The 15,144-nt window shown below is 49.9% G+C and overlaps 1 protein-coding gene across 1 annotated transcript; it reads left to right on the forward strand.

The window, feature by feature from the left end:
- The first annotated feature begins 200 nt into the window (after positions 1 to 200).
- ubxn7 (UBX domain protein 7) lies at positions 201 to 10,212 on the forward strand. Its single transcript, XM_061243101.1, has 11 exons — positions 201 to 318; positions 1,926 to 2,082; positions 2,600 to 2,667; positions 2,769 to 2,834; positions 3,358 to 3,470; positions 4,312 to 4,458; positions 4,894 to 4,984; positions 5,109 to 5,239; positions 6,425 to 6,881; positions 8,175 to 8,254; positions 9,145 to 10,212. The coding sequence occupies exons 1-11, from the start codon at positions 249 to 251 to the stop codon at positions 9,304 to 9,306; spliced, it is 1,542 nt and encodes a 513-aa protein (XP_061099085.1). The 5' UTR covers positions 201 to 248; the 3' UTR covers positions 9,307 to 10,212.
- The last annotated feature ends 4,932 nt before the right edge of the window (positions 10,213 to 15,144 follow it).

Raw genomic sequence — 15,144 nt, forward strand, 5'->3', positions numbered from 1 at the left:
TTTGACTTACGTTTCATGTATGTGCTATTCAGACTGCTGGTGTATTTTGGGATTAATCTGCACAGAAGGCAGCAGGAATGATTTACGCGAAGCAACGTTTTTTGAGGACAAGCGCCATGCAACGGTGATTGAAATACAACTACACTACCCACAACACCAAATGTCTTCCTATGACGTATAACTCCAGGTCGCGGGTGTAGCGGTGCAATGCACATGCGCAACGGTGTGTTGTTGTCGGCGGCGGTAAGATGGCGGCGCTCGGGGACGCATCAGCTCCGGGGCTGAACGGGTTAATACAGCAATTTACTGCCATAACGGGTAAATAATATGTTTTTTAAATGTTGCCGTTTTATTTTATGTATAATATGTTTTCAAAAAATGCAGCATGACAGGCACAGTGAAACTGTAGAAAACTCGAGAGGGGCATTAGAAACTACCGCCCCCTCTGTCATGCACAGGGAAAAAAGACCAAAATCGAAAGGACATTCAAACGTGCATGATCACCAAAATACAACATTTAAAACGTACTGCTAACACCATCACTGCAAAGCAATAGCGTGGTTAATTCGAGTGTAGTTTTAAAGAGTACCGCATACATTCACAAATTCTTACATGCAGGTGCGTTTCATTGTTTAATTTATCCAATAAAGAAATGGAGGTTCTGTTCAACATTTTCCTCTCGCTTGTTGGCTCCTCTAACCGCGGAATGGTGGTTCGGCGTATCCTTCAACTGGAGCTAGCGAAAAGATGTTCGTATTGTCACTGCACATACAGCTAGCTCGTCCGTTGGTTACCTGTTCTGAAACAACTCGAAGGATAAAACTTCTGAATGATTTTCTGAATTCTACATATTTTACAGAGGTCTAAACGAAGGTTAAGCTCGCTAGATGGTTTCCCCGTTTTTTGTTTAATCAAAATACATTTCAGAACACGGGAGTGCATTAAAGCCTTAGCCAACAAACTCCAGCTAGCTACGTAGCTAGCTAGCAATGTCGTTAGCTGTGATCAATTCTGAACGCTTCCAAAAACAACAGCGTGGAGAATGTAAAGCGAAACAACTTGTAGCTTAGTTGGAAATATAGCTACAGTATGGCAGATAACTGGCGCTGTCCTTGGCTCCAATTAAGCTAAAGAATGCAAATAACGTAGCACGATTTGCAACATGTTTGCAACGCATGACTCAACTCCCAGAAGCGGATTTCAAGAGGAGTTCTTCATACAGCGAAAATCCATACATTTCATACTTGATTGACACGTATAGAACCCTTATAAGGTGTATTCTAAGTTCTAGCGAAAAGTTTCATTCATTTCCATACTTTGATTTGTAAAGGTAGAGAGCAACCACCTGACAAGTTCTAAGGTCTAGAGTGTTATGATGTCAATTATATGAATACTTTAAATGATTAAAGACAATTCTCCTACATTTCTTAAAAATCTAACAAACATAAACTAACCCTTCAGTAACAGGCTTACAGTGCTTGAGTGTTGAGGTACATGTACATTTTCACTGTTTTTGGGTGCTCCCAGGGAACACTGTGTTCAATGTTTTGTGTGCGTCTGTCTCTCCAGGGGTACTGTAGAGGTGTGTGTGCCTCCCAGGGCAATGCTGAGGTGTCTGTGTGTGTGTGTGTATGTATCTCCCTCTCTCCCTCTCTCCCTCTCTCCCTCTCCCTCCATGGGTACTGTTGAAGTGTGTATGTGCGTGTCTCCAGTGGTAATGTTGGGGTGTGTGTGTCTCCAGAAGTAATAATAAGGTGTGTGTGTGTGTGTCTCCAGGGGTAATATTAAGAGGTGTGTGTGTGCGTGGGCGTGTGTGCGCATGTGTGTGGGTCTCCACAGGTAATATTGAGGTGTGCATGCATGTGTGTTGTGTGTGTGTCTTCAAGGGTAACATTGAGGTGTGTGTGTGTTCTGTGTGCTTGCAGGGGCCACTGAAAGTGTGGGGAAGCACATGTTGGAGGCCTGTGACAATAACTTGGAGATGGCAGTGACCATGTTCTTGGACGGAGGGGGGATCGCAGAGGAGCCCAGCACCAGCTCCAGCTCAGCAGGGGCTTCCAGCAGCAGACTCCCCCTGCCAGAGTGAGTACATGCGCTGTCCCGCTATCCAAGGCAGGAGGTGGAGATCAGATATCTTTATTTTTCTGGGAGTATCCAAGGATTTACCCCCCTGTGGATCTGCCCAGGTAATGTTTTGCGGGTGGAGTTTCTGTTTGATGGGGCCCCAGTGGAGGTTTTTGTGGCTGCATGGGATTGCACCAGTGGGTTGTGTTTTAGTGTGCCTATGTTGGGATGGTGTTTTATTTCTTTAAGGGCTAGTTTCACAGAAACAGATTAAACTTGACTTTGTCCTGGACTATGTCGAGTTTTGTATGGAGGGTCTCCATTCTAAACTCAGTATAGTCCAGGACTGAGATTAACCTGTGTCTGCGGATCCAGCCCGCAGTGTATCTATGTGGGGGGGATCCAATTTTTAGGTGCACCTGTGTGGAGAATGTTTTCTTACTTTAAGTGCAAGTGCAAGTGCATGTGCGAGGGGGGGGGGGCTGTGTTTATTGTGTGTATACGTGTGGTGTGACGTCACTCACTGTGCCCTCAGGGACGAGGTACGGGCGCCCATCCCACAGAAACAGGACATCCTGGTGGAGCCAGAGCCCCTGTTTGGAGGTAACGTGCCCCCTGGTCTTCAGCCGGGCGCAGGATGGCCGGATTTCGGGGTTCTTTAGGGTGCTGGTTTGTGGTTTTCACGGCTGTTTTGTCTTCCGCAGTGCCAAAGAGGAGGAGGCCGGCAAGGTCCATATTCGACGGCTTTCGGGATTTTCAGACAGAAACAAGTAAGTGGGACAGTCCTCTGTCCTGCCATTTTATGATGGGGGTGGTAGTCCTAACGCTCCCTGTTGTGTGGGCAGTTCGGCAGGAGCAGAGGTGGGAGTTGTAGTCTCAACCCTGGCTGTTGTTTGGGCAGTTCAGCAGGAGCAGAGGTGGGGGTTGTAGTTCTAACCCTGACTGTTGTGTGGGCAGTTCAGCAGGAGCAGAGGTGGGGGTTGTAGTTCTAACCCTGACTGTTGTGTGGGCAGTTCGGCAGGAGTAGAGGTGGGATTTGTAGTTCTAACCCTGGCTGTTGTGTGGGCAGTTCAGCAGGAGCAGAGGTGGGGGTTGTAGTTCTAACCCTGGCTGTTGTGTGGGCAGTTCAGCAGGAGCAGAGGTGGGCGTTGTAGTCCTAACCCTGGCTATTGTGTGGGCAGTTCAGCAGGAGCAGAGGTGGGGGTTGTAGTTCTAACCCTGGCTGTTGTGTGGGCAGTTCGGCAGGAGCAGGGGTGGGAGTTGTAGTTCTAACCCTGGCTGTTGTGTGGGCAGTTCGGCAGGAGCAGGAGCTGCGGAACGGCAGTGCGGTGGATAAGAAGCTGAGCACGTTGGCTGACCTCTTCCGCCCCCCAATCGAGCTCATGCACAAAGGCAGCTTCGAGACGGTGCGCAACACGCACACACACGCAAACACGCGCACACGCGCTCACACACACACGCACGCACACACACACACACACACGCACGCACGCACGCACACACACACACACACACACACACACAAACTCGTACATGCAAACACACACACACACACTCGCACATGCAAACACACAAACACACACTCGCACATGCAAACAAACACACACACACACACATGCAAACACACACACACACACACTCACACATGCAAACACACACACACACACACACACACTCACACACACACTCGCACATGCAAACACACACACACACACACACTCGCACATGCAAACACACACACACACACACACACACGCACATGCAAACACACACACACACACACACACTCGCACATGCAAACACACACACACACACACACACACGCGCACATGCAAACACACACACACACACACACGCACATGCAAACACACACACACACGCACACACACTCACACACATGCACATTCAAACTCGCACACACTCACACACAGGCACATTCAAACACACGCACACATGCACATTCAAACACACGCACGTACATGCAAACACACACACGCACACACATGCACATTCAAACTCGCACACACTCACACACAGGCACATTCAAACACACGCACACATGCACATTCAAACACACACAAGCACAATCCATTCAAACAGGTACTCGCACACGGATGCACACACTCATATTCAAACACATACACACGCACACAGACACACACATAGGCACATTCAGACTCACAGACACGCATCTCTCTCTCCCTCCCTCTCTCCTTCTTTCTCCTTCCCTCTTTCCTCTCTCTCCAGGCGAAGGACTGTGGGCAGCTGGATAACAAGTGGCTGATGATAAACATCCAGAATGTGCAGGACTTCTCCTGCCAGTGTCTCAACAGAGACGTGTGGAGCAACAACGCCGTCAGAACCATCATAAGAGAGCACTTCATCTTCTGGCAGGTACACTCACACACTCGCACATACACACTCTCTCACTCTCTCTCACTCACACACTCACTCTCTCACTCTCACACTTTCTCACTGTCACTCACTCACACACTCACTCTCTCACTCTCACACTTTCTCACTGTCACTTACTCACACACAATCTCACACTCACACATACACACATACACACACACAGGCCTACACACACTCTCTCTCTCTTTCTCTCTCTCTCACTCTCACTCTCACTCACACACACAGCCTCTCTCTCTCTCTCACACACACACACACACACACACACACACACACACACATACATACACACTCTCTCACATGCACATACTCACACACAAATGCTTCGGAGAACCGTTGGCGAGCACTTCACCTTGTACAGGAAGGTCTCCGGTAATCCAGGTAAATGGCCTGTTTTCGCCCGGTGTGTGCCTTCAGGTGTACCACGACAGCGAGGAGGGACAGAGGTATATCCAGTTCTACAAACTGAATAAGTTCCCCTACATCTCCATACTGGACCCACGGACAGGTGACCCGTCCCTGCGCTCATGATGAATATTTCCGCTCACAGTGTGGTACATATGACTCTTTAAGATGCCATGCTGACCCTTGACCCCCGACCCCATGCGACCCCCCCCACCCCACCCCTCCAGGGCAGAAGATGGTGGAGTGGAACCAGCTGGACGTGTCGTCCTTCCTGGAGCAGGTTTCGGGGTTCCTGAGCGAGCACGGGCAGCTCGACGGGCTGTCCAGCCGACCCCCGCCCGCCAAACGAGCACGCTCCGTGAGTCTTCCCTTCATCTCTCTCCTTCTCTCTCTCCCTGTGTCTCTCCTTCTCTCTGCGTCTCTCTCCTTCTCTCACTCCCTGTGTCTCTCTCCTTCTCTCACTCTCTGTCTCTCTCCTTCTCTCACTCCCTGTGTCTCTCCTTCTCTCACTCTGTCTCTCTCCTTCTCTCACTCTCTGTGTCGCTCTCCTTCTGTCTCCTTCTCTCACTCTCTGTCTCTCTCCTTCTCTCACTCTGTGTCTCTCTCCTTCTCTCACTCCGTGTCTCTCTCCTTCTCTCACTCTCTGTGTGTCCTTCCTTCTCTCTCTCCCTGTGTCTCTCTCCTTCTCTCACTCTGTGTGTCTCTCCTTCTCTCACTCCCTGTCTCTCTCCTTCTCTCACTCCCTGTGTCTCTCTCCTTCTCTCACTCTCTGTGTCTCTCCTTCTCTCACTCTCTGTGTCTCTCTCCTTCTCTCACTCCCTGTGTCTCTCTCCTTCTCTCACTCTGTGTCTCTCCTTCTCTCACTCTCTGTCTCTCTCCTTCTCTCACTCCCTGTGTCTCTCTCCTTCTCTCACTCTCTGTCTCTCTCTCCTTCTCTCACTCTCTGTCTCTCTCTCCTTCTCTCACTCTCTGTGTCTCTCTCCTTCTCTCTCTCCCTGTGTCTCTCCTTCTCTCACTCTCTGTCTCTCTCCTTCTCTCACTCTCTGTCTCTCTCCTTCTCTCACTCCCTGTGTCTCTCTCCTTCTCTCTCTCCCTGTGTCTCTCTCCTTCTCTCTCTCCCTGTGTCTCCTTCTCTCACTCTGCGTCTCTCTCCTTCTCTCACACTGTGTGTCTCTCTCCTTCTCTCACTCTCTGTCTCTCTCCTTCTCTCACTCTCTGTGTCTCTCTCCTTCTCACTCTCTGTGTGTCTCTCCTTCTCTCACTCTCTGTCTCTCTCCTTCTCTCACTCTCTGTGTCTCTCTCCTTCTCACTCTCTGTGTCTCTCTCCTTCTCACTCTCTGTGTGTCTCTCTCCTTCTCTCTCTCCCTGTGTCTCCTTCTCTCACTCTGCGTCTCTCTCCTTCTCTCACTCTCTGTGTCTCTCTCCTTCTCTCACTCCCTGTCTCTCCTTCTCTCACTCCCTGTGTCTCTCTCCTTCTCTCACTCTCTCTCTCCTTCTCTCACTCTCTGTGTCTCCCTCTCTCTCCCTCTCCCCCTGACTCCAGGAGAGTTTGATTGACGCGAGCGAGGACAGCCAGCTGGAGGCGGCCATCCGGGCGTCGCTGCAGGAGACGCACTACGAGTCCAACCCGGACGGCGGGGAGTCCCGCTCGGAGGACGACTCCGAGGCCGAGCCCTTCTCCGACAGCGAGGGGCTGATCTCGGTCGACGGCTCGGACGACGAGGGCGGCGAGGGCCCCTCCGCCGGCCCCGCCCCCCCGCCGCAGCCCGCCCCGCCCCCCCGGCCCGACAGCCCCGCCCGGCACAGGAGGTCGCCGCACCGGGAGTCCTGCCACAGGAAGGAGGAGACCAAGAAGAACCACCTGGAGCCGTGCGAGAGGCCGCGGCCGGACCACGGCCACGGGGAGAACCACCGGTCCGCCGCCCCGCAGGCCCACAACTCCGGCCCCGGGCCCTCCGAGGCCGACCAGCCCGCCGACCCGGACCAGCCCGACGACAACGGTACGGAACCCCGGGCCCCGCGTCCGTTAATTATTCAAACGGCGTTTTTCGAACGTAACCGACACGGAAGCCTCCCCGGCAAAGTTCCGCTCTCACGGCTCTGTCGGAAAAACTCATCCATCCATCCATCCATTATCTTAACCCGCTTATCCTGAACAGGGTCGCAGGGGGTGCTGGAGCCTATCCCAGCATACATTGGGCGAAAGGCAGGAATACACCCTGGACAGGTCGCCAGTCCATCGCAGGGCGGAAAAACTCATTCCACCCTTAATTTAGTGACTCTTATACGTTTAAATGAGAACAATGTATAGCGTATGTCATTTCCGAATGAGTGTAGTTGTCGTCAGTCCCCCTTGTTGCTCAGAAAACACTGTTGCAACTAGTAGCAAATGGCTGATTTAATGTGTGAGTAATTTCTGATTTAATGTGCTGGTAATGAGAAATTTCTGGTCTCCAGCCTTGAAGCAACGGCTTCATGCTTCATTAATGTCGTCACGTCTCCAAAAGTTAGTCTGCAATGGCCTCCCGACCTGTCATTTTCAAAAGAGCCCTCCAGAAGTTCCATTTCGAATATGCGGTCTACAGGCTCTGTGGACAGCGTGACCCACAGAAGAACTTTGCTTTTAGGCTTCCTCACGGTGTACAGGCCCGTCAGAACGGTAGCTTGGCTTGTTGTGTGGAGGTCTCTTTGATATTGAGCACAACCTGACAGCAGTACGCAACTTGGCTCCTTATGTGGCCTAGGCGACGGGATTACAAGTTCAAACCCCATAATTACATGTTCAATGCACATTATTTAAATGGTAAATTGCTGCCGTTTATGTAGCGTATACCTTTATCCCAAGCGCCGTACATTTGATGCTTCTCATTCAACCATTCATACACACACTCACACACCAACGCCGATTGGCTGCCATGCAAGGCGCCGACCAGCTCGTCAGGAGCAATTGAGGGTTAGGCGTCTTGCTCAGGGACACTTTGACACAGCCCGGGGGGGGGGATCGAACCGGCAACCCTCCGACTGCCAGACGACGGCCCTTACCGCCTGAGCCAATGAGACGACGGCTCTTACCGCCTGAGCCAATGAGACGACGGCTCTTACCGCCTGAGCCAATGAGACGACTGCTCTTACCGCCTGAGCCAATTTCCCGAGCCAGTTTCGCCCCCAAGTTTGATTTATCCAACACAAAAGTCACAGCCCCTCTAGCGTCTGTTTTGGGGTGAAGATGGAACTCTGGGAGCCGGTGTCACTCCTCGGGTTTGGCGCGCAGTTCTGATTGGCTGTCCTTGCAGGTCCCAAGGCGCAGCTGATGCTCCGGTACCCTGACGGCCAGAGGGAGCAGATCACCATGTCCACTCAGGCCAAGCTCATGGTGAGTGGGAGGAGTTTCTGCACACGGGCAGCTGGGGCACTCTGGGAAATGTAGTTTTAGAGTTAGTTAGCTTGAAAGGTACGTTTGGTGTTCAGGTTGACATGGCTCAGATTGAGTCTCCTGCCAAGTGGGTCAGGAGTAAAATCTATTCTCACTCGTTCCCAAACTTTCCGCACCCGTGACCCACTTCAGGAGAGAAAGTCCTTTTCTGTGACCCTCCCTGTCCTAAAATGTATTCTCACATGTAACAAAATGTGTAATTAAGATGTTTTTATCATACCCCAGAACAACTGCAGCTAGTGTGTTAGTTGGAACCCCGGGTCAATAAGGTACTGCATCTGTTTTGGATTCAAATACATTTCTACGCTTTACTGAGCTTGTCTGGTGTACGGGAACCAATTAAATACTCTCAGAAAGTGCAGACGCCACCTAAACAAGTACGTATTTCATACAGGAGCGGCAGAATGTTCTAGAAATAGTTGTGCAACAGCCAGCGAGAGCCTAAAATAAGTTCACTCGGCCTGGTTCCTGCCCACCGGCTGGGGGTGGCATTGCTGTCCGATGTGCCTTCCAGATCTGGGTCAAAAAAAATATCATTATTTTGGATCAGATACCGCACTATGCTTTACTGGGCTTGTCTGGTGTATTGGACAGATGCTCTCAAAGCTGCAAACCAGGACCCTCTCTCTGGTCCTCTCGGTTGATTCGGTTGCACCGGGCAAAGCTCGATCCCAGCACAGGAGAGTATTTGAATCCGAGGCGACTGCGTATTTGACCCGGGCGTGGCGCCCTTGGCCTGGCTGACCCGGCCCTCTCTCTCTCTCTCTCTCTCTCTCTCTCTCTCCCTCTCTCCCTCTCTCCCTCTCTCCCTCTCTCCCTCCCTCCCTCAGGCCCTGGTGAAGCACGTGCAGGCGAAAGGCTACCCCAACGAACGCTTTGAACTGGTCACCAATTTTCCCCGACGGAAGCTCTCGCACTTGGACTATGACATCACACTGCATGAGGCGGGGCTCTGTCCACAGGAGACTGTCTTTGTGCAGGAGAGAAATTAGGGCCTCGGCCCCAACCTCCACCCCCTCCACCTCCCTATACTCCTCCTCCACCTCCTCTTTCTCCACAACTCTGGACCGGACCTGGGGAAAGATGTGCAGACCACAGCCCCCTTCCTCCATCCTCTGTCTGGGAAAAAAAAAAAAAAAAAAAAAAAACAACCCTGCCCCCCCCCCGCCCCCCCTAAATCTGTGTTCTCACCGGCCGCCGGTTTCCGTCTTAACAGGTGGCCCCTCGTGGTTTTAATTCGCCGCGCGCTCAACGCAGTCCGCCCTGGTTGGTTCAGACGCGCCGCGATGCGCTAACGCGGCGGCCCGTCTGGTTGAAGTTGACTGACCGTCGAGCTGAAATGTGCAGATCGTGTGCAGAGGGTCGTGTACGTTTCAAGTCGCGCGTCCTCCCCTGTCCACCCCTGTGTTGCAGGGAATTCCAACATGTAAGGACATTTATTTTCAGGCCTTTTTTTTAAGCTGTTCTCAAATAACCCATCATCATCGTTTTGTTGTTGTTGTTATTATTATTATTATTATTTTTTTGTCCATCTCCACTTTATTTTTGTTAAATTTGTAAATGACATTGTGTCAGGAAGAGTTAAGTTAACTTTTTTTTTTTTTTTTTTCTTTTTTTTTTTTTGGTGATTGGTGCTCCGCTAAGCATCCCACCAACTAGCTGTGACTCGGTTGCCCCGACGACGGGGGTGGTTGTCACGGTGACGCTGGTTCACCTTGGAAACCAGCAGGGGTGGGGCTATCGCAGAGAATGTGTTCAGATCTGTACTGCAGAGGTATGGTGTAGATCCAGGTGTAGTCATAGTCAATCGCTTTATTTTTCTCTTTTTTTTTTTTTTATATACTGCCCCATTTACAAAAAAAAGTTGTTGATGCTGAAATATATACATCAAAACAGAGGGATTTTTTTTTTGCCTGCTTTCTTCTTCTGCGTCCATGACGACCGGGTGCACAAGTGGGGTTCCGCTGATGTCCCAATGGTGGGGAAGGAGTGTCACCGATTTTCAGAGTAGTGAGCTTCTGACAATTTATTATGAGTAAAAAGAAAATTGAAAAAAGAAAACATTACAGGTGCACTGTGGGGAAACGCCACACATCTTAATCAAAATGGTTATTTATTTTTAAGGCGAAAAAATATAAGACGTGAAACTATGATGATATTGTCATGACTGACTCCCCAAAAGATCTCTGCAGTCCTGCTGTTTTCTCAGTCCTATAACTTGGGAGCCAACGGTTGTTGTTTCAGTGCTGTAGCTTCAGAACGTACCGCCCACATGCAATGTGTTCCACTCTGATTGGCCCCTCTTTCCCCATTGTAACATACCCTAGCCAATCAGAGCAGGTTACACATGCTGTGCTTGTTGGGTAACAGTTGGATTCAAATGTGAGGGACAGTTGGCAAGCCTCACAGGGAATGTTCTACTGGCGCGCACACACACACACACACACACACACACACACGCACACACACACACACACACACACACACACAGAGGTGTCTGTGTCTCCATTTCCTGCCTCATCAGTGACATCAATTGCGCTTAAGGTTTAGAAAAATCAAAAGCCGCGTTCACGACCACTATTCGACGTGACTGCGAATTTTCAGTTATTGGGTCAGTTAAAAGAGATGGGATCATTCTTAAGTTTGCCCAATAGGGAGCAGTGTTGTGTTTTGAACATAGGCTGATCAGTGAGGCCCCCTATTGTTTAAAATAGTGCACTTGTAGAAATTCACTCTGTCAGGGCACTTCCTGTACATTGTTGCGTATCTTTCATTTATGGAAACGATAAAAAAAAGAAAAAAGAACAAGAAAATATTTTACATTTGTGTGTGAAGAGCAATGCTTTTGGTGCTGTTAAAATGCCTTTGGTTTCGCGGGTCAGGGATCCCTCTGGACTGGTATATGATTTTGAATATGAATTACAATTTGAATGACTATGTTTATGAATTTGTCACCGTGGGGAGGGGAGGGGAGGGGAGTGCCGGTCAGGGGCAGTCAATCCCTCTAGCTCTGTGTATGAGCTTGCCTCCGTGGGGGAAAGGGTGCTGGTTAGGGGTGGTGGTGGCCTCTATGGCAGCAGTGTGATACGCTGTTCAAGGGATGCCTGAGTGGACTGAGACCTGGGCTTTATTTGGCGGGGCCCCCACTCCCTCTGACCCGGCCTGAGACCTTGTCCCCGGGTAATACGAAATGGCCCTGCAAAATCACGGGTGGTAACATTGGCATGGCACGGCAGCAATATTGGGAGGGTATTTTGTGTTCGCTGGGGTCTAAAGCCTGACCTGATCACTAGCTAACACAGAATGTCCCCACAATGCTACTGCTGTGTCATGCTTGTGTTTGTGTTGGGTCGCAGGGTTTGACCGAGCTATCACCAACACAAAATGTCCCCACAGTGTTAGTGGAATGTGAATAACCTGGCAGTAATGTTGTGAGAACATTTTGTGTTTGCTGGACCCAATGCTGTTGTGGTGTGGCGGGGCGGGGTGGGGTTTGGTCATTTTAATAGAGGTGTATTCAGAGTGGGGAGTTTGTAAATAGCCTCCTAGCTTTGCTTTTTTCATTTTATTTTGTTTTTTCAGCCAACCGTAGTCATTTGTATGTCCAGGTATAATTTTTAGATTTTTAAAGTTAGCCAGTGTTAAAACGGTGAGAGAAACACAGCCCACCCCCCCCCCCCAGGCCCCCCCAACTATAACCTCAAACGTCTTCGAGCTGTGACCTTACCTGGCTGGAGAGGTGGCTCGACAGACAGGGAGTCCTGGAGGAACTGTATCCCCACCCAATTTTGTTCCGCCTGGTTCTGCAGCTGCTGGCTGCATCCAGAAGAGTGGGATTTCTCCTGTATATAAAACCACACACAGTAGCTGTAGAGTTGTGTGTGTGTGTGTGTGTGTGTGTGTGTGAGAGAGAGAGAGACTGACTAAAAACAAAACAAAAAAAAGACAAAAAAGTATGTGCTTTGAGGGACCAAACATTTTACACAACTTGTCTTAATATTGTAATATTTTCCTGCAAAAAAAGTAAATAAAAGAGAGAGAGACAAAAAAAACAAATCGACCAATAAATAAGTGCTTTTCTAACACGTGTTCTGAGGTTCTGTGTTCTGAGCGAGGTACTTTACCTGAATGGGTCTGGTCTCAAGGTGCTATTTGAAAAGAAATGTCCTCTGTATGTTGCGCTGCTACAGAGCAGATGTTAAATGTAGAAGTGTGTGTGTGTGTGTGAGAGAATGAGAGACAGCTGAGTGTTAATGTTTAGTACAAGTGCTTATCTACATTACATTACATTTCATTACATTATTGGCATTTGGCAGACGCTCTTATCCAGAACGACGTGCAACAAAGTGCATAACCATAACCAGGGCTAAGTTCGCTGAAAGACCCTAGAGGGAAGTACAATTTCATCTAGCGATTGAAAAATACCCCAACCTGGTATAGGTGTGCATCCCCTATTTCTGTAGATATTTCTGACGCCCCCGACCCCTGTGCGTACTGATTTAACCCCAAGTGCGCCCCCAACTAAGGCTGCCTCTAAGGCCCCCACCCACCCCACCCCAATACCCCGACACTCAGTAAGCGTCTCGCAGCTCTTGCCTTACCTCGCATCACACCACCGCCGGGACTTTGCCGGCTGTTTGCGCATCCTGCCCCGCTGCCGACCTTTGACCTCTGACACTTTGCGCGGGGTCAGATGGAGAGCGAGGGAGACGCAGCTGTTCAAACAACCGGCGCCGAGGTCAGCGCAGCTGGAGCGGCGGGATACCGCCGCGGCGTAACCCCGATTCAACTCGCCTTCCGCGGTCCCTCCTCCGCCTCCGACCGCCACCGTCCGTCCCGAATTCTCCAGAGACCGAGCGAGCGAGGGAGAGAGAGAGAGAGATGGAGAGATAGAGGGAGATACTGGGAGAGAGAGAGAGAGATAGGGGGGGGGGGGAGAGGAGAGGAATTGCATGCCACGGTTCAGAGCTGAAAGTTCACATGGGCTTTTCCGGGACGCGTGATCAATGGGAGTTAATATGTGATGGTAGTGTGTCCGTAGCATGACCCTGGCGTGTACAGACCACCCCTGCTCGGCAGGGGGCTGGGGGGCTGGGTGTTGGGTTGGAGGTCGGGGGCTGGGTGTTGGGGTGAGGGTACACTCAGGACTGCTGAGAACTGAATTTGCTGACCTGATTAGACTGCAGGGCCCACAGGTAAAATTATAAACTTGCATAAACCTGAGCCTATGGATGAGGCTCCATTCCTGCACCCTTCCCATCGGCCACCCAGCTCACAATGTTCTGGCAACATTATTGAAACGTTTCGTCAATGTTGTAACACTGCCACTGCATAGCAGCAACATTGTGTGTGAGAGAGAGAGAGACAGCTGAGTGGTTGTTACTCTTGCTAAGTTGAGTACAAGTGCTTATCTGGCGATTGAAATACCCCAACCTGGTATAGGTGTGTTTCCCCTACTTCTGTAGATATTTCTGACACCCCCGACCCCTGTGCGTACTGATTTAACCCCAAGTGCGCCCCCAACTAAGGCTGCCTCTAAGATCACAACCCCCCCACCCACCCCACCCCAATACCCCGACACTCAGTAAGCGTCTCGCAGCTCTTGCCTTACCTCACATCACACCACCACCAGGCTGTTTGCACGCCCTACCCTGCTGCTGACCTTTGACCTTTGATGTCATACCACTGCCAGTGCATGGCAGCAACATTGTGAGAACGCTGTGTGTTATCTGGCCAACTGGACTTCTGTGAAGTGTGCAATAGAGTGGACATTCCATCCTACGCCTTTGAACGAAAAAATATTGAGGTTTTTGTATTCGCTGGCTCCTAAAAAGCCTGCTGAGTGATCAATGGACGTGTATTTGCTGTAGGCGGTTTATGTAATGGACTCGTCAATAAGCGGAGCAGGAAGGGTGCTTTGCAGGGGGAATCGCGAAGCTGAGCCAACTATTACTAACTCAGAGCCAGCAGGGGAAACTGGGTGAACTGCACCTGGAAAACAGCAGAAAATATAACATGGAAATAGAAATAAATAAGGCTATTAGATTCACTAACAGCAGAGGGATGACGTGTGTGTGTGTGTGTGTGTGCAAGAGCGTGTGTATGAGTGGGGGTTTTCAAGACCAGGCTTGTTTCGGTGCTCGACACTTTTTAGTTTTAGCAAACTAAGCGTTAGGTACACTTTAGTGGAAGGAAAAGATGAGCATTGCTGCGAATAATGGCCTTTTCTCATCATTGTGTTATGTTATGAGTGTATGAGTGTGTGTGTGTGTGTGTGTGTGTGACTGCATTTGTGCGTGAGTGTTAGGGTCAAGCAAAGCTTGTATAGTGACTCCTCCACCTCCTACCTGAGAGTTTCTGTGAGGGCAGTACCGTGAGAATGTTGTCAGCACACAAGAGTTTTTAGGCCAAAGTAGCTTTTAGGCTGTGCGTGTGCGTGTGCGTGTGTTTTTCCATATATGGCTGCAATCAAGACACCTGCGCACAAACTCTGGCCGTTCATGGCAGCTTATTGCAGCGTTACTCTTCCCAGGTCTCATGTCCAGCTTGCTTGTGATTTTCCGTGACCCCCGCCCCCCCCTTGTCACATGTGATGTGATGATTCACCCTGTCTGTACACGCACACACACACACATACAGTTGTGTTCAAATAAATAGCAGTGCGTTTAAAAAAAGGGAATATAGTGCCACTATTTTTAATAGCTTTTAGTTCCATATTTCAAATGTAGTGGAAACATTACACATTTAATTCCAAATCAAAGCATTAACAAATGTTTATCAAGTCTGCATTATTCTTTTACAGGAAGCAAAGAAAAGGGATATTAATCTGT

The sequence above is a fragment of the Conger conger genome, chromosome 5 (assembly GCF_963514075.1).
Source record: "Conger conger chromosome 5, fConCon1.1, whole genome shotgun sequence".
NCBI classification, from domain to species: Eukaryota; Metazoa; Chordata; class Actinopteri; order Anguilliformes; family Congridae; genus Conger; species Conger conger.

What these genes read in the sequence shown, in the direction of transcription:
- ubxn7 (XM_061243101.1), top strand. Translation starts at nt 249, where the DNA reads ATGGCGGCGCTCGGGGACGCATCAGCTCCGGGGCTGAACGGGTTAATA. An exon ending in GCAATTTACTGCCATAACGG is followed by an intron (nt 319 to 1,925) that starts GTAAATAATATG and finishes GTGTGCTTGCAG; the next exon opens with GGGCCACTGAAAGTGTGGGG. An exon ending in GGATTTTCAGACAGAAACAA is followed by an intron (nt 2,835 to 3,357) that starts GTAAGTGGGACA and finishes TTGTGTGGGCAG; the next exon opens with TTCGGCAGGAGCAGGAGCTG.